General features: G+C 34.9%; 1 protein-coding gene across 3 annotated transcripts in view; it reads left to right on the forward strand.

The window, feature by feature from the left end:
- KCNT2 (potassium sodium-activated channel subfamily T member 2) overlaps positions 1-8,067 on the forward strand; it is a 250,958-nt gene extending 242,891 nt beyond the window's left edge. For all 3 annotated transcript variants that reach the window (XM_032318559.1, XM_032318558.1, XM_032318557.1), the window contains one exon: positions 4,047-8,067. In XM_032318559.1, the coding sequence (XP_032174450.1) occupies positions 4,047-4,158 (112 nt within the window). In that variant the 3' untranslated portion in view covers positions 4,159-8,067. The remainder of the gene's footprint in view (positions 1-4,046) is intronic.
- Positions 8,068-19,333: the final 11,266 nt, after the last annotated feature.

A 19,333-nucleotide genomic window follows, 5' to 3' on the forward strand; every position in this document is an offset into this window, starting at 1 on the left:
ATCAGTGTGAAGACAATTTATAATGCACCTCACATACAATTAATTAATTTAATTAATTTTTAAAAATAACTAATTTAAAAATAAGGAACATACCTCAATATAATAAAATCTATATACAATAAATTCATTGTTAACATTATAATAAATGAAAAAAAGTAGGTACAAGATCAGGTACCCTCAATTTTCCTGTTCCATATAGTACTAGAAGTCCTACCTAGAGTATTTAGATATGACAAAGAAATAAAAAGTATCCAAATCAGAAAGAAGAAGTAAAATTGTCACCATTTGCTGAAGAGGTGATCTTATATAAAGAAAATTCCAAAGAGTCAATTAAAAATATGTTTACCATAATGATTTCAGTAATGTGGCAGGTTACAAAATCAACTTACAGAAATCAGTGGCATTCCTTTACACAAATGATGCAGCATCAAAAAAAGAAATAAAACCATCCTATTCACAACAGCATCCAAAACAATAAAATATTTAGGAAAAAATTTAAACAAAGGAGTGAAAGATCTGTGCATGAAAACTACAAAACTTTGCTGAAAGAAATCAAACAAGACACAAAGAAATGGAAAGATTTCCTGTGTTCCTGGAGTAAAAGGATAAATATTGATAAAATGGCCATGCTACCCAAAGGCATATATAGCTTCAACAAAATGCCTGTCAAAATCTCAAAGTAATCTTCACAGAATTAGAAGAAACAAGACTAGAATTCATGTGGAACTGCAAAGAATCTTGACTAGCCAAAGCAGTCCTGAGAAAAAATGAACAAAGCCAAAGGTATCACATTTTCAAACCATACTACAAAGCCATAGTAAAAACAATATGGTACGGCACAAAAATAGACACATAGATCAATGGAATAGAATAGAGAGCCCAGAATTAAAACCTAGTATGTGTGGTCAACTAATATTTGACAGAAGAAGCTAGGAACACCCAATGGGGGAAGGAAAGTCTCTTCAAAAATTGATGCTGGGGAAACTGGAGAAGCATATACAGAACAATGAAATTAGATTCCTTTCTCATACCGCTAAAAAAATAAAACCCTCAAAATGGATCCAAGACTTAAATATAAGACCTTATATCATAAAACTTCTAGAAGAAAACAGCAAAGAAACTCACTGATACTGGTCTTGGCAATGATATTTTGGTCATAATGCCAAAAACACAGACTAAGTAAAAATCAACAAATGGAACTACATCAAATTCAAAAGCTTCTGCACAACAAAAGGAACAATCAACAAAATGAAATAACAGCTTACAGAATGGGAGGAAAGTTTTGCAAACCATATCTTAAGTAAGTGGTTGATATCCAAAATATATAAGGAATTAACAGAACTTATTAACAAAGAAGCAAACAATCAAATTTTAAAATGGGCAGAAACTAGTTTCCAGAAGACACGAAAATGCCCAGTGCTATGGAAAGATGCTAAGCATTATTGATCGTGCTATGGAAAGATGCTCAGCATTATTGATCGTCAGGGAAATGCAAATAAAAATGACAGTGATCTATCACCTCACACCTGTTGGGATGGCTGTCATCAACAAGACAAGAGACAAACATGTGTTGGTGAGAGTGTTGTAAAAACAGAACCCTATGTACACTGTTGGTGGGAATTTAAATTAGTCCAACCACTATGGAAAACAATATGTAAGTTCCTCAAAAAACTGAAAATAGATCTACCATATGATCCAGCAATTCCAGTTCTGGGTATATTATTCAAGGGAAATGAAAACAAGATTTTGTTGAGACTTATGTGCACTCATGTATGTTGCAGCATTATTCACAATAACAGATACAGAAACAACACAAATGCCCATCAATGGATGAATGAGTAAGAAACATGTGGTATTATTATACATAGTGGATATTATTCAGCCATGAATAAGGAAGATATTCTGCCATTTACAACAACATAGATGGACCTTGAACACATTATGCGAAGTGAGGTGTCAGAGAAAGATAAGTACTGAGTGATAGCGCTTATATGTGGAATCCAAAAAGAAAGTCAAACCCATAAAAAAAAACAGGTGGCATTAAAAAAAAAAAAAAAAAAAAAAACAGGTGGTTACCTTGGGATGAGAGGTGGAGGATTAAGATTGATGGTGTTTAAGGGTCCAAGCTTATACCAAGAAATAAAGATAGAGATCTAAAGCACAGTGTAATGAATATAGTTAGTAGCAACACACTATAACATTATAAAATGATGAATATTGCTTCAATGGCAATAATATTAAAATATATAAATGTATCGAAGTAACATGTTATATATGTTTAATTTACAAATTAGAAAAAGTTCAATTTATCAAATAAAAAGGCTGTTAGTTTTCTTCATCAATCTACAATGCTGGTGATATTTAAAAAATCATAAAGCAATATGCATAGGCAACAGTAGCCAATTAATGGATTCAAGGACATTAATTCCAACTTTTATTTGATTGGAGAAAATAGACTGTAGTGCTTTAAATTGCCTTTTCTCATTTTCATTAAGGAACATATCTTATGAATATTTTTCCTTTGGTTTTTAAGAAGAAAAATGTAGTCTTCATTAGAGTTCTCCCTTTAAATTGGGTTTTCTGCTCATTTTTTGTATCTCCTAAATTATTATAAAACTATGAATTCCTAGTTTCATTTACATCTGAAACAAGACTTTGTTCAAATGCTGCATGGCCATGGCGCGTATTTACTTTCTTTTTTTTTCTGTAAACTGTCAGTGGCTTTCCACTACCTTTGGAACAGAGATCGAAACTACTTTATCCCGAAACTTGAAGTCCTTTGTTAGCTGTTTTCTTCTTTTCTTCCTGAATTTACCTTCCACTATTTCCTGGTTTAGCCATTCTCCCAAAGTCAAATTCATTTTCTAAAAGCATTCAGGGGCAGGCCTAGAGAGAGAAGCTCAACTCAACCTTCTCAATTAAGCATTCCCTAATTCTCACTGTTGCTTTTTTTTCCTCTTTCAGTGATGTTTGGAATTTATTTTTCTTGTTTATGTCTGCTTTATAAATTAAATTCTACTAATCTTGTGCAGGACAGGAGTTAAGCTTTGTGACTTTTTACCTTCCCAGTTCCCAACGTAGTATTCCAGAGGGACTTAGGAACTGGAAGCCCGCGTCAAATGAGAGTCTGAAGTAAAAATCTCTCTTGAAACAAATTCTAACATTATTGAAATGTACGAGTTTGGCAGATGAACATTTTCCCGTTTACCAATAGAATGAATTAAGAATTTTTTTTATTGTTTTGCATAGTTGCTCACTGTAGCAAAACCTGAATTTTAGACTAATTTCCAGGTAATTAAAAGTTTATCTCCACATAATATTTTTCAGAGCATGTATCAAACAACTACTTTTTTAGAATCCTGAAATATATAAATTAAAAGGACTATAGACATTATTTAGATCAAATAAATTATTAACAAGTAAATAAATAATTTAGATCAAAAGGCTAAGAGCAGGTAAGTAATAGAAGGATCATGGCTAAGATTTGTCTCTTTGTTAGAAAAATAGCCAAAGGAAAGGGATGTTAAATCAAATCAAACAAACAAATAAAACATAAGACAAAGGTGGTAAAATGGACCACAATTAAAAATTAATAATTCTTTTTTTTTTCAAGATTTTATTTATTTATTTGGCAGAGAGAAATCACAAGTAGATGGAGAGGCAGGCAGAGAGAGAGAGAGGGAAGCAGGCTCCCTGCTTAGCAGAGATCCCGATGCGATGCGGGACTCAATCCCAGGACCCTGAGATCATGACCTGAGCTGAAGGCAGCGGCTTAACCCACTGAGCCACCCAGGCACCCCCAAAATTAATAATTCTTGATTCATCAGCATACATTGTCATAATCTGCTTAGGTATAGAAACAATACAAGTTCTGCTAAATTGTATAGGCCAGCCAAGAAGTGAGTCCTTCTACAGGTGCTATGCATAGACACAGTTTAAACGACCTAAAAGCTAAATATATTTGAGGCAGCAGGCTAAAGTGTAAGTGTGACTTAGTTTTGCCTTTATTTACTATTACAGTTATTTGCTTTGTTTTCTTTTCCTAGATACTTAATCCGACCAGATCCACTGGCATACCTTCCAAACAGTGAACCCAGTCGAAAAAACAGCATCTGCAATGCCATGGGTCAAGATTCTCGGGAGGAAACTCAGCTTTGATAAAAGGAAAATAAGAGACCTTTTTTCCCTACAAGAATCTTGCTTGCAACAACTCTAACTCTTAGGGGAAGAATGAGTGCTGCTGGCAGGAAAGAAACTCGATCAGAATATATTCAGTTCTCTCATATTAAAAGCAATCTATTCTCTTAGAAGTATAGATTATTTTGAAAGTTGAAGTATTGCTTATTGGTACTCCTATTGATATTTGAAAGACATCAGTGGAATGATTTTAAAAACCTAAATTAAAACAAAAAATTTAAATCGGTTATTTGTTTGACAACAATCCAAACTATATGAAGGTAATTTTTAAAAGTGTTAAGGGTTTATGAAAGTAAACAAAAAACTCCAACTGTATTTGGTGCATCACAATGGTCATAGAAGTTTGTGGCGCCTCTTAAAGATTAAAGTCATATTATATTCTTTAAACTTGCATTTTATAAAATTGAGTTCATCATAAATGTCTAGCATCTACACAAAGATTAACCAACAAACTTGTATGGCTGACTTTTGTGTAAGAATCAGTTTGCTTTAGAGTATAAATCTTTAAATAATTTTAACCTTTTTCGTTGCCTTTTCATATGGTATCATACTCATTTTAGAATTTGAGGTATTCACAGCATGTTTTATAACATTGAGGAAACCAAAACAAACAAAAAATAAGTATCTGAACTTTTTGCTTACTTAATGTCTGACACACATTGTATGCCAAGAAAAGTGTTAGAAATCAAATATTTATTATTCTCATAAAAGAATGCCTAACTGAAAAAATACTGAAAACACATATGTTGACTTCAGTTGAAGCCAAGAATTGAAACATTAACTGAAATATGCAGTATTGGTTTTCATTAGGCTCTTGAGCTTTAACATTTTTATCATTTATATAGCATATTTCATTAGAAAGGTACTTTAAAATTCAAACAGGCAAAATTATACCTTTTATGGAATAAAAGGACATTTCAAAACATTTAAAGTCCTCTATGCTTTTGTATTGAAATACTCATACACGAAACAATGGTATGTTAAAAAATTTGATTTAATTTTGAAAAATCGTCTGTAGGACATAGGTTTTAACACTGTGAGAACAAAAAAAACATGTAGTGAAGATAGATAGTTTTTGCCATTGAAATGTAATATAAATCATGAAGAATTTTATAGTTATAAATTAAGTATAAATTGATCCTTGGTATTATCTTATTGGTTTATTCCCCTTCAGAAACAGACTGACAAGCACAAGAGCACAGTTTACCAGGAGGTTGGAATCTGTTAAGGTATTCCCATGAGAGAGACATCGGTAAATTTAAAAAGATATTTTTCCTCTAATTTTGTATCTTCAAAAAGTTCTGGCCTTGACATTGAATTTTAATTTCACAAAAAATTGGACATGTAAGACTAGAAAGGGACATTTTCTCCCTTCTCCTCACAAAGAAGCAGATAAGTTGGAAAGATAGTGGAAGAATTAAAAAAAAAAAATAATAAAGAAAGCCTAAAACTCCCCAAATAATTCTATAGAAATGAAAATGTAAATCCTAACATGTGAAATTATAGCTGATAGCCATTGTATAATTTGGCTTAGAGAGGATGAAATGCCTATTTGTTATTGTTGTTTTTTAGTATTTTCCATTATTCTCATTTTAAAATAACAAAAACACCAAGAATTTCCTCTAAAACAGGGAGAGCCTATCTTTAACTTTCTTTAATCAGACAGGGAAGTAGAGAATTTATAATAAGTTACTTAAAATTGGAAGCAGACCTTAAAACAAAGATTGTATGCATATTCATGCATGTACATTGTAGACATGTGAAATATACTGGACAAACTTATATATTCACCTGTAAATTATTCAAACTAAAGGCAGAATTGAACTAATATTTGTAATAGATAACAATAACGGGTTTATTAACTTATTTTATATTTGCACATCAGTAATCAAATGTGATTATTTCTTTGAGTTGCCATTTCATTACTCCATTACAGTTATTTTTAGGAATAAATGTAAGAGTTTATGAATATTCTATTTCCCCACGAGATCTCGTTTAGTACTTTTGCATTTTGACCATTGTCAAGACTAGGACTCTAAGCTAGAACATGACTATATTTCCTACAAAACTAAAAGTTTTATTTCATAAATTTTACAAGAATTATTTTTGATGAAGAACATTAGCCCAAATTTAATAATTGACACAATTCATAACAGCTTACTATAATATTCATAGTTTATTAGTTTTCTGTTATTTAAAGCATAAAAAATGCTTCTAAAAGCCTTTTAACAAACTGTTGCCTTTTTAAAATACTTAACTTGCACACAAAAAATAAAACATAAAGTCAATAATAGTCCTTGTAATCTTATGGGAATCGGTTCTGTTTATTGTCTATGTACCATTTTGCTACCAGTTACATTGAATCGCTTAAAATAAATAATAAAAATTATTTCTGATGGTGAAAACCCTTGGTGCTTTTTGCCAAAACTTCAACTGTTTAACCAATTATGTTCTGAAACTACAAAACTCCTTTTGTCCCTTCTATATAAAGCAATACAAACGTGAAGAAACACCGACATAAAAACCTGAAGGCCATCTCATTGGAAAAGATAACCATAAAAAAACCCGCTGAATCACTTCTTAATATAATAGTTTCTGAATAACTATGTGGTAGGAAAAAAGGAGGGAGGAAGGAAGGGTCAGGGAGGATAGAGGTAGAGAAGTGAACAAAGAGAAGGGAGGGAAAAGCAGAAAAGAAAAGGAAGGTGGAAAAGAATGAATGTAGGTGCTAGAAGAGAAATATTTTTTTATGAACCAGAGAATACTGTCCCAATACACTAATTTAAAGACCAGAAAAGCACTGGTTAGAGGGAAAACAAAATTTAAATGCATAGATAGACTTTGGGCTCCAGGAAAACGAAGCCTATTCCTCCTGCTAAGTACAGATACAAACTCTAGATATTATTTATCAAACAAGCATCAGAAGACTGAAAAGTGCAAAGAAGGAAGACAGACCAGGAAACCGGGCCTTTCAGAGCAGCATGGTGGAGAGATCCCTGGGGATTTTTGTTGCCTCCCATGTAGCCTGCTCTGCATATTGGGAAATACCCAGGAGCATGGATGAAAAATCCTGGAAGTAACCTGCTCTCTCCGTGCAAGGGACTGACTCCTGCAGCGGGTGCAGCTTCCAGTCCAGACTTCCGATGCGCCTGCCCTTCTCCAGTCCACCTCTCCAGGGGCCAGAAGCCACCCTCAGCAGCCCCTCAGATGCTGCTTTCCTTGAGTGCCTCCAGTGAGACATTCCCCATGAGCGACTCTCCTGAAATTTCCAGCAAGTTCTACCAATGCAAGTACCACAGTGACTTCTGCAATTCTGTGAGCCACAGCTGTGCCACCTCTGATAGTCTTGATGTCAGTCATGGGGTCTCTTTGTGGGGCACTCTGCCTCAACTCTGATGACGACTCACGCTCCTTATGCTGCTGTTGCCATATTGTTTTCAAGTTCTCTTTACTTATTACTGATCCATCTGTCCTTGCTCCAAAGCTCTGCTGCAGATAATAATTCTCTACATTAAGCTTTGTCTGTCTGAATCACTGTGTGGTTTCTTTCTCTAGATTGAATCCTGGCTGAGACACGATGTACAAATCAGCCGTTCTTCAATTTGATTAAGTCTGCAATAATGATGATATCAAATTTCAAGGACTGCAACATATAAGGACAGATTTGGGGAAAATTCAACAAATTAAGTAGCATCTGCTGTGAAACTTTTAAGACTGACCATGCTTGGGGTGCCTGGGGGGCTCAGGCAGTTAAGCATCTGCCTTGGGCTCAGATCATGATCCCAGGGACCAGGGATGGAGCTGCAGGTGGGTTCAAGCCCCCAGGTGGGCTCCCTGCTCAGTGGGGAGTCTGCTTCTCCCTCCCTCTGTCCCTCTCCCCACTCATGCTCTCTCTCTCTCTAATAAATAAATAAAATGTTTTTTTTTTTTTAAATTAAGACTTCATCCTGTGAAGTAGTAGACCATTTTATTTCATTTTGCTCTTCTCTGTTTTTTCTTCTTGTTGTTGTTGTTGTTTTTAGTAAGATTGCTTTCCAGGCTATTTTATTTGGAGGGACATGTCAGCATTAATTATTGTGGATCAATGTAATATACCAGTGGTCCTAAAAATATAGTTATTCAGCTTATAATTAAAGTCTGTGTTCTATCTTACTACACAATAGAATTATTTTATAGCTAAAAATGTTTCAATAGAAACAAAATAATGATCTGTCTTCCTAAGTATAAATACAGCAGAGATCTTTAACGAACTGTACAATAATTTAGTCTCATTTTGGAGAAATCTATAGTTCTACACAGAGATTCATATTTTCCCTGTTTTTACTGTCTACAAAATACGTTTCATCTCATGTGATACCCGGCTAGATAGCTTTGCATTTGGAAATTAAATACAACTCTGAAAGGAAACATTCCTAAATTTATGGACTATCATTCCCTGGATCTGTATGTTATTAATATTCACATAGAATAAGAAAGCTTGAGATGGTCTTGGAACAGGAACATTTATTTGCTTCTCTGAAAACTCTCAACTTTCAAAAGACAGGGCTATGAGATGTTATTACTAGACCTGAGGTAAGTACTGAAGTTGAGGTTTCTAAATACAGTGCTTAGTCATACAGGGCACAAATAAATGATATAAGGCTAAAGGAATCATTTTTAACTTGTAAGTACTCTTTAATACTGATGATTGCCATATGTCAAAAATTATGACAATATGCATCAAATGTATTGTATTCTAAATTTGAATGGAGACCATAGAATGAAACCCACAAAAGAAATCTGTCAGTCTATCAATTTTAGTCCATTTGGGCTGCAAGAACTAAAATACTGTAGACTGAGTGGCTTAACAAACATTTCTTCTTTACCGTACTGGAGGCTGAGAAGTCTTAAGATCAAGACATCAGCAGATTCAATGTTTGGTGAGGACCTGCTTCCTGGTTTATAGATGGCTGTCTTCTTGGATCCCCACATGGCAGAAAGTAGAGGGAAGCAAACTCTCTTGGGACTTTTATCAGGGCCCGAGTCCTATTGATGAGAATTCTGTCCTTGTGATCTCATCAAATCTTAATTTCCTCCTAAGGAACTGCAGCCCTTAATGTCATCACACTGGGGGCTAGGGCTTTAGCAGATGAATTTGTAGGGTGGGGGGATATAAACATTAAGTCTAGAACATTCCATCCCTGTCCCCATCCCCCAGATTCATGCTTGTTTGTGTGTTTTTACTGCAAAATATATTCATTGCAGGGGCACCTGGGTGGCTCAGTGGGTTAAGCCTCTGCCTTCAGCTCAGGTCATGATCTCAGGGTCCTGGGATCGAGCCCTGTATCGGGCTCTCTGCTCAGCAAGGAGCCTGCTTCCTCCTCTCTCTGCCTGCTTATGATCTCTGTCTGTCAAATAAATAAATAAAATCTTTAAAAATATAGATATATTCATTGCATCCCAACAGTTCCAAAACTCTCAACTTGTTTCAGCGTCAACTCTAAAGTCTAAAGTCCAAAATCTCATCTAAATACTATCTAAGTTATATATGGATGAAACCCAACATATAATTTATTTACTTACTGTATTAGTCTGCTTGGGCTGTTTTAATAAAATACAATAGACTGGAGCCTTTAAACAACAGAGATTTATTTCTCATGGTTCTGAAGGCTTGGAGGTCCAAGATCAAGGCAGATTTGTTTGGCATTTGGTGAGAACCCACTGCCTGGTTTGCAGGTGGCTGTCTTCTTGGTGAATGCTCACAGGGCAGAGAGTAGGGAGAAGCAAGCTCTCTGAAACTCTTAAGGGCATTAATCCCATTCTTGGGGCTTCACCTTCATGACTTCATCTAACCCTAATTATCTCCCAAAGGCACCTAATACCATCACACTGGAGGATATTATTTCAAAATGCAGATTTGAGGGAGACACAAACACTTAGCCTATAATGGTCATAGGATCTCACAAGGGAACTGGCATTTTGTGATACGCATTTGGCAGGACACGTTTGGCTATACTGCAGTAATGCATGAACACCATAACCTCACAGCTTAATATAATAAAAGATTATTTTAATCTATAATAATATTCAATGAAGAAGGTGACCTTAAGTTTTAGGTTAAAGATTTTATAAATGTATATTTCCCAGAAAAATAAAAATGTCCAGATCATTAAAGCAACATAAATATAACAGAAATGGTATTACCTTAACTAAAAATTCAAACTTGGACAGAAAAAGTTGAGAAAACAGTAATAATCTTGAAAAATACTTTAATTTTAGATGTTTTGCACCAACTAAGCTACAAATGATTTGATTTGAAAATGGAATATCTTATGATCACTTTTTAATGAAAACTAATTGATTTTTAATGTTTTTGGCAAAAAACATACTGTGAAATGACTATGAAATGACTGAAATTTCCACTGGAAAACATGTTGCTAAAAATAATTAAGTAGCTGTGCTTGATTTATTATCTCTAACTAAAGGAGTAAAGTTCTTTATTTTGAATTACTCACGTCCTCCAACTTAGTGTGGGCAATCCTCATTTCTCACTTTAGTGAAATTAAGATTTATCCTTGACTAGGAAACAAGTTGCAATCCAATTTGAAGCAAGAGGGAGAGTAATCAGTTACCTCTGAATCATTGTTATAATGGGAAAAGCCTAAATGAGCAGGAGAGAGGATGGTTCTTTGATCACTTTGAAATGTAAATATTCCAGGGCACCTATTTTTGAAACAAGAAATCTGTTAAAACTTTTTTTTAACCTATTTACTAATATGCTTATGATATTTATCTGATAGTTCTAAAAGCTAAAATCGCTTTATAATCATTAAATAAAATGATTTCCTTAAGTCCTTTTGGGGTATTGATATCCATGTACTGCAAGTAACAAACCATGAAAAGTGTATTATTAAGAATCTGTTAAGAGCAAAAGCTTAGTATTTCAAAATAGCTTCTGTACTATTTGTAAAGTCTTTCTTTTTTTTTTTTAAATATTTTATTTATTTATTTGACAGAGAGAGATCACAAGTAGGCAGAGAGGCAGGCAGAGAGAGAGAGAGAGGAGGAAGCAGGCTCCCTGCTGAGCAGAAAGTCCGATGCGGGACTTGATCCCAGGACCCTGAGATCATGACCTGAGCCGAAGGCAGCGGCTTAACCCACTGAGCCACCCAGGTGCCCTGTAAAGTCTTTCTTAAAGAGCCGCTATTACAAGATATTGATAAGATCTGCTTGCCTTATAATTATTTGGTCTCAGAGCAATTTTTCAGTATTAAAAGAATCAAACTTCCCTGGCATCTTTCACTATTCCTTAACATTTTCCTTTTGTTTACCTCTTTATATAAAATAGTCACCAAAGCAATTACAAAACTCATTTAACATCGACATAACTTAGTGAAGTAATTTAACGTCTTTTTGTATCACAGACAGAAGACGATTTTCACGAATTACAATTGTTTCTTTGTAACTCTTCCAATATCATCACAGAATAAACCGCAGGATGCAGAAGACGATCAAGGGTAAGTCATTTGTTTTGTGTTTTTGATATTGACCACTCTGCAGACTCACCTGTGTCGTAATTGCCACATCTTGTATCCAGCTATGGTTCACTGTATCTGCTGTCACAGACATAGTTCTCTTGCCCCCGGGCATGCAGAAACAGATTGCTGGGGCGTTCTGACCTCCTAAAAAGGTGGTTTGTCACCAGCATCAACTCCCTGATCTTGTTAACATGGCTGTATCTGTGTCCGTTTCTTACCAGTCTGATGCAAAGGGAGGATTGCTTAAAGTCACAGAAGGCTCTGCTGAAGGGAGTAAATATTAAGTTCGCTGTTGGAGGCAGTGCTCATTCCCACTGGCTCTGTCAGAGGCTCCGAGGAGCAGGAAACTACTGACCTTGGTAGCTGAGTGATGAAATTGGGAATGATTTTTTGTAGGAGAAAATTGCTATAGATTTAGACATCTTAAAATTATTATGTAGCAATTGTATGTTGTTACGAACTGAAAAATGATCCACATGAAGACTTTAGAAGTGCAGAAATAAATCTCTGTTGAAAATATATATAGCTACATGACCGTTGCTTATTACACCAATCAGACTGCCATTAACTCACAGGGTACAAACACTAGGCTACTCTTTGATAGTAGAACAAAAAAGAGATCCTTGAAGGCTCAAGGGCAAACCTGAGGCCATCTTTGATTTTCCTCTTTTCCTTCTTTACTCCTTCACATCAGTTAATTTCTGAATTCTGTTACTTCTTCCTCTTGAACTCTCACATTCTATATCCTCGCCAATGGTTTCTCACACCAGTGCTCAGATACTAGCCTTTACCTGGGCTATTCTAGGGAATGTGCCAAATTATGCTCAGAAAGATTCTTTAAAAATTTAATTTGATTATTAGTTAAAATCATCCAGAGGCTTCTCATTGGTCTTAGAACAGAGACCTAAATTACAGGCCGAATAGGTCTGATCTGGCCCATGCCTCTACCTCTTTCTTCTCACTTCTCGTTCACTATGTTTCGGTTTTTCAAACATGCTACATGCATTTTCTCTAGAGAAGATACAAATTCGTTTCTTCTGCCTTGGATTATACTCCTCCTACCTTTGGCTATCTAATTCCTACTCATTCCATGTAAGCATTCAGTTATGAAAAAATATTTGTTGAGATGTAACTTTGAAATAAATCATAAAAAAGTACTTCTTCAAATAAGGTCCCACAATATCATTGCTAATAGTTAATGATAAACTAGTGAACATTCCCTTTTTTCACTTTCATTGTATCCATACTTCTTCATGCCTTTTGCCTCCATTGGTATTTATGATATTATTAGTAGTATTACCATCCACTATTGATCCATAGGGAGGAAGCCCAGTCCTAAAATATATTTGCAAAAAGTAAAATAAAATAAAATAAATAAAATAAAATCTGGTTTCAAAAATCCCTCTCAGAGAGAGAATGTACCTTTTGTTTAAGAATATGCTGTTAAGCATGTTTGTCTAAAAGAGAAACGTCTCTGGAAACAAGAAGAAAGGTCTAGAAGTAGACAATGTCAGGTGGCAGGTGAACTGGACCTCACCTTTATTCAAAGGACTGCTGATTCTATCATCATCCTCAGTTATGAATGTGGAGTCAATGTTGAAGACTCTTATGGGTTACTTGACTCAGGTTCTACAAATCAAATAGAACTTTGGTGGGTTGCCTACCAGTTTCATTCCCAGAAACTCAGGATTCATTTCATCACTGCCAGCGAGATTGCTTCAGAAATCAGTTCATAACATGAGACCGGCTTCCTTGGAAGATAACATAGTAATGTGACCTGAAGGGTTTGGAGCTGATTCTTACTTATTCTTGCCACCTTGGGATTCCTCCTTTCTCTGCTGAGGTCACTGAGTTTGCAGTTCTTCTCAGCCACATTCTAGATATAAAGAGAAGTCTAATAAAGGATGATAAGATTTAGATATTAAAGGCTCTCCTTGTGTGTTATAACTTTATGTCAGTGATTCTCATCCTTGTTGCAAGTTAGAATTAGTTGAGGAACTTATTTATTTATTTATTTAAAAGATTTTATTTGTTTATTTGACAGAGAGAGATCACAAGTAGGCAGAGAGGCAGGCAGAGAGAGATGGAGAAGCAGGCTATCCGTGGAGCAGAGAGCCCAGTGTGGGGCTTGATGCCAGGACCCTGAGATCATGACCTGAGCTGAAGACAGAGGCTTAACCCACTGAGCCACCCAGGTGCCCCTAGTTGAGGAACTTTTAAAAATATATCAGTGCTCAAACTCCTTTCCAAATGAATTAAATCAAGATCTCTGAGGGTAGAATCCAGGCTTTGTACATGTTTTAAAGATCTTTAAGCCATTCTAATGGCTAGCCAGCATTATTATTATTTTTGTTTGTTTGTTTCTTAAATAAATATTTAAGCTGCTACTGTCTCTGAAAATTAATTTTTGTTTTTGGGAAACAGATGCTCACTGGTATGTGCTTTACTCTATATGCCTGCTCAGAAAATTAGCCAGATACCACAACTAATCTCATGTGTCCTTTATTTTTGTTTATCTCTGTTACCACAGGAAACCCCAGGCCAGCCCTTCATTTGTACACTGTAATCTACACCTGACTCTGAATATTAGTACTGATTTCCCATCACCCTCAACTTTTGAAACCATTTGACTGTGTTTTAAAATAGAGTCACTTTAGACATAACTCAGGTCCTCTCACAGTTGAATATGAATTGTCTTACAAGAAGAATGCTGTACCTTATAGACTAGTGTGGAGGCTTTAGTATTGCCAAAAAGGTCTGGAAAACAATGAAATCATGGAGTTAATAATTAGGCTTTTATTTCTGTACGTAGATTGCAGGTTATTGTTATAGAAATAGTCTTGGCTTAATTTGGGCTCTCTTGGTTACTGGACTAGAAACAAACTATAACCTGTGATCCTAGTTGTTCTCAGTATTTATCTGTTACCCTGCTCAAATGTGTGATCTCCAAAGTTTTAAGTGCAACTGTGCAGTTGCTGTTCCATAAAATGATCCAATACATGTACTCAAAAAAAGAGGAAGAAGAAGGAGAAGAAGAAGGAAGAATGTGGAGGAGGAGGAGGAGGAGGAGGAGGAGGGGGAGGGGGAGGGGGAGGGGGAGGGGCGGGGGGAGGGGGGGGGAGTAAAACAACAACAACAAAGGGAAAGAGAGAAAAGAAAAAAAATCTGACATGACCCTTAGAAATGGAGCAATTGTCATCAGAAACTCTATATTTGATGGTGATGGGTTAAACACCAATGCAGATCTGGATTGATCATGTCTCCAGATGATAACAGTTCATCCTCCCTAAAGAACAACCAAAGAAGAGATTGAGAACTGAAACCAGCCTGTTTTTCCATTCCTGGGCTAAGAAATTCTGGCCCCAAGATAGTTTCCCATCTCTGTGCTAAACAACTCCAGCACATAGCATGCTTTCCTTTTTGTGTGTCGAAAAACTTTGGCCTTAGGCAAAAATTATTAGATTCTTGCTCCAGAAAGTGTTTGTTTCTTCAAGTTAAGATTATGAACCAAAAAAAAAAAAAACCCAAGGATCATAATTAGCTGCCTACTCATCATGACTCACTTTAAGATTCTTTCTGTGTCCAACAATGCAAGTTTCATGTCATGAACGTTACAGAATCCCAGTCAGTTCCCAGCCTTGAAAAACTACTTTATAGCATCCAGCCCAGGCCTTAAAACTTGACTTTCTCCTTCTGAGACACTACTCAAGTTCTGGCAAAACAATACTCTCCTTTATTATAGTCGATGTGACATATAAGTTTGCTTATTAAACATCAACATTAGCTTTTCCGATGAACATTTTGGAAAGTCAAAATCTGATACACAGACTTTGTATCTGTGTATCATTTTTTCTCTTTATCTCCTGGTATATATTAGTTATACTACTTAAAAGTATTCTTTTGGTTCTTTAGTATAACTTTAAGTAACATATAAAAAGTTTCACTCTTAATATACCAAATTCAATGTCTTTTAAATCCCCATTAATAAAGACTGAAGATTCTTCATTAATAAAAACAGAAATGAATACATATATATATTTTCCCATTTACTCTCTCTTTTTAAAAAATTTTTACTTTGAAATTTGTCACCATTTATAGCATGTATCTTCCTGCAGCTGCTTAATGTCCTCTGAAAATAAATCCTTATCACCAGTGAGCAAAATCTCTTTACCGTGGTTTTTCTGATCAGCACTTAATTTTTCAAACGTAAAATATATATCTATAGACATCTATAGATATATATTTTAACCTCTCTGCCCACATCTTTTAGTGGGTCTCATTGGTATACTGTTATGTGTATGAGAATGTCTGCTATTGCTTTAGATTTGAATGACAGCTTTGTGGATTTTATAATAAATATTCTTGCATTGTTTTTTATTTTCCTCTGGACTTTGTAGAGATTGCTTTATGGCATTCTGTCATTAGATGTGTCAGTGGAAAATATCTGGAAGCCTGGGGCCACCCTGATAAGATTGTTAATCTTTATTTGCAAGGGGCATGGTATTTCTGCTAGGATATTTAAAAAAAAAAATCCTTTATCTTTGAAGTTCAGTAACTTCATTAGCATATGTCTGGGTATTTATTTTCTGTGTCAATTTCTTTTTCTTTTTTTCTTTTTCTTTTTTTTTTTTTTAACAAAACACCGTAAGCTTTTTCAATTGACCTATTTGTTTTTCTTTTGAGAATAACTTCTATTACATAATGGATACTTCTTCCCCTTCTATTTTTATAAATTTTATTTGTTCTGTTCTCTTCTTTTAACGAATGAAATTATTCTTAAGCATCTTTTCTGTCATGTATTCTACTTTTTTCTCTCTCTCTTATAAGTTTAATTTCTTTACAATGTTCCTCTGCAGTCAATATGATTTTCGTAGTCATTCTTCTAGGTAACTAATTTAGTCTTTAATTTTGTCTCTATTTTTCTCTCTTTTTCACAATTGTTATTTGTAATTTCTTTCAGTTCTCAATTAATTTCCTTCTGTTGTGGTCTCATTTTTCATCTGAGGCTTTTAGAAACTCATTTTTTAAAGAAATCTCATCTCAGACATAGAACCATGTTCTTTCTTATCATGAGCCCTTTCAGATGAGTCTTTTTTCTTCTTTTTGGTTTCCTTTGAGATTAGATTATTTGACTATCTTTTGCAGACTATTCAGATCCTCTCTCCCACTTTTTTTTTTTTAATTAAAATATACTTGACATGTAACATTGCATAAGTTTAAGGTGTCTAATATGTTGATGTGATACATTTACATATTGCAGTACTATTGCTGCTGTAGTATTAGAGAGTTAACACCTCTATCATAGCACATAATGAGTTTTTGTCATGTGAATAATGAGTCTTTCAGCAAATTTGATATTTATAAGACAGTATTGTTGTCTATAAATACCACCTTCTTTTTCCTTATTATAATAATTATTATTATTATTTTGTGGTCATTAGTGCCCACACACAAGTCTTTTTAGTTATTCCTTCTGCATGTTCTCCTTTCATTTTCATATCATCTTTTTTGTCCTCAGTCTATGTCTTCTATTTCTTTTCTCGTTCATTTTATGTTTGCACTGTGGACATTCCATTTATTTTCATCCTCATACTTAATGTGGGCAAATTTTTGAAACTTTCTGTTTTGAAATAGTAGGTGAATTCTTTGTGCCTCTTTGCCCATCTAAACCATGATTGGCTTATACTTATATTAATGTTTATGGGCTGTTATTATTCATGGATTCTGAAGATATGGGAAGAACAGGAAGTTAAGTGAGTCCTTATGTAGTCTTGTTTGCTGTGCCTAGGTTCTGTCCTCTTTCAGCAGAAAGCAAAAAAAAAAAAAACTATCTCTAAGGCATCTACCCAGGTTTACTCTGCCACCTTAACTCTACCCTTTTCCCATGCAACTGAAAAAGTCTCTTGGATGGAAAATCCAATTATCAACTATGTCATCTACCACTGATAAGTTACATATGATGAGGACCAAGATGTGATTCTTGGATTTAGCTCTGTGGAAGTTCCTGGTGACCTTGACAGAGAAATTTTGGTGCATATTCTGGAAACACTTGTTTTCCTAGATTCAAGGACAAATGAGAATGTTCTAGGGGCACCTGGGTGGCTCAGTTGGTTAAGCATCTGCCTTTGGCTCAGGTCATAATCCCAGGGTTCTGGGATCAAGCCTCACATCAGGCTCCCTGCTCAATAGGGAGCCTGCTTCTCCCTCTCCCACTTCCCCTGCTTGCCTGCTTGGACACCCTCACTCTGTCAAATAAATCTTAAAAAAAAAAAAAAAAAAAAAAGAATGTTCTAGTTAGTTTTACCTCTTTGACTGTGATTATCTCCATAGAGCTGTTCACATTGTGGCAACCACTAAAGCGAATGATCCAATAGAGAGATGCCAACAGAGCAACGACTTGTCCTTTATCTTTTACTTTTAGAATCATATACCATCACTTCACATTGTTCAAAGTATTGGAAAATGAATCCTTACTCTAGCCCAGGCACAAGGAAAATGGAACCTTTTCTAGTGTCTTTTCTTATAAGGTCTCTAATCCCATGATGAGAACACACCCACATGGTTTCCTCTACCTCTAATTTATTTCCTCAAGGTCCCATCTCAAACACCATCACATTGGGGATTAGGGATCTGACATACGAATTTTGGGGGACAGAAACATTCAGCACATAATAACTGCCATCTCTGTACTTTTTCAAAATTTACTGTATTTTTTTTCATGTTTGGCTATCAGAGCTATCCACATGACTGCTCACATCATAGCTATCAAAGGTGTTACAAGGCATGGACTAGGTAAGTTATTTGCACTGAGTACAATTTTAGGGGAAAATGTGTCTTTTCATCGATGTCAAAACATTATAAGTTCACATGACAGCTATTAAGGTCTAAGATGCAAAAACATTAGAAGAATATAGTGTTCAGATTTTTCATTGCTAAGATCTTTGGAGTTCTTATAAGAAAAATAGCTATGGTGATGGGTGTTATAAATATATTGTGGGAATCAAGTCTTAATGTACACACACACTCCTTATGTTATATATCTGAAACAAAAATAATGTTATATGTTAATTACATCTTAGTAAATTTTTAAAAGTCATATTTTTTTTAATATAAAATTGCGAACTTGAATGATGAGATGAGAATTGAAGAGATGGGAGTCAAGATCTTATTCCCTTTCCTAGAATGCCTTCAGCTGTTAATTACTAGAAACATGTACAACCCATCAAGATCAAATTTCATACTTACATTGCATCCACAGTCCAACTAAAGGTATGTCTTGTTCTTCAAAATGGTCCTCCAGTGGCTCCAGCAAGCTCTTGTTGGTTTTTTTCTTCTCATTAACAAGCACCAAAATACCATTTCCCCTAAATTTAAAATATGACAGTTCTTCAGTATTATATTTTGAAGAGCAAGACCTACCTTTAGTTGTGGTGTGGATGCAATATAAGTATGAAATTAGATCTTGATGGGTTGTACGTGTTTATACTAATTAACAACTGAAGGCATTCTATAAACAGTCCAACATTTATAAAAGTTACTGTAAATTTTTTATTTAACTTGTATATTGGTACAGTGTTCTCTGTAAATTCCTAATTCCAGTAACTATCATTTGGTGCATA

Source organism: Mustela erminea, chromosome 17 (assembly GCF_009829155.1).
Source record: "Mustela erminea isolate mMusErm1 chromosome 17, mMusErm1.Pri, whole genome shotgun sequence".
Classification (NCBI taxonomy): domain Eukaryota; kingdom Metazoa; phylum Chordata; class Mammalia; order Carnivora; family Mustelidae; genus Mustela; species Mustela erminea.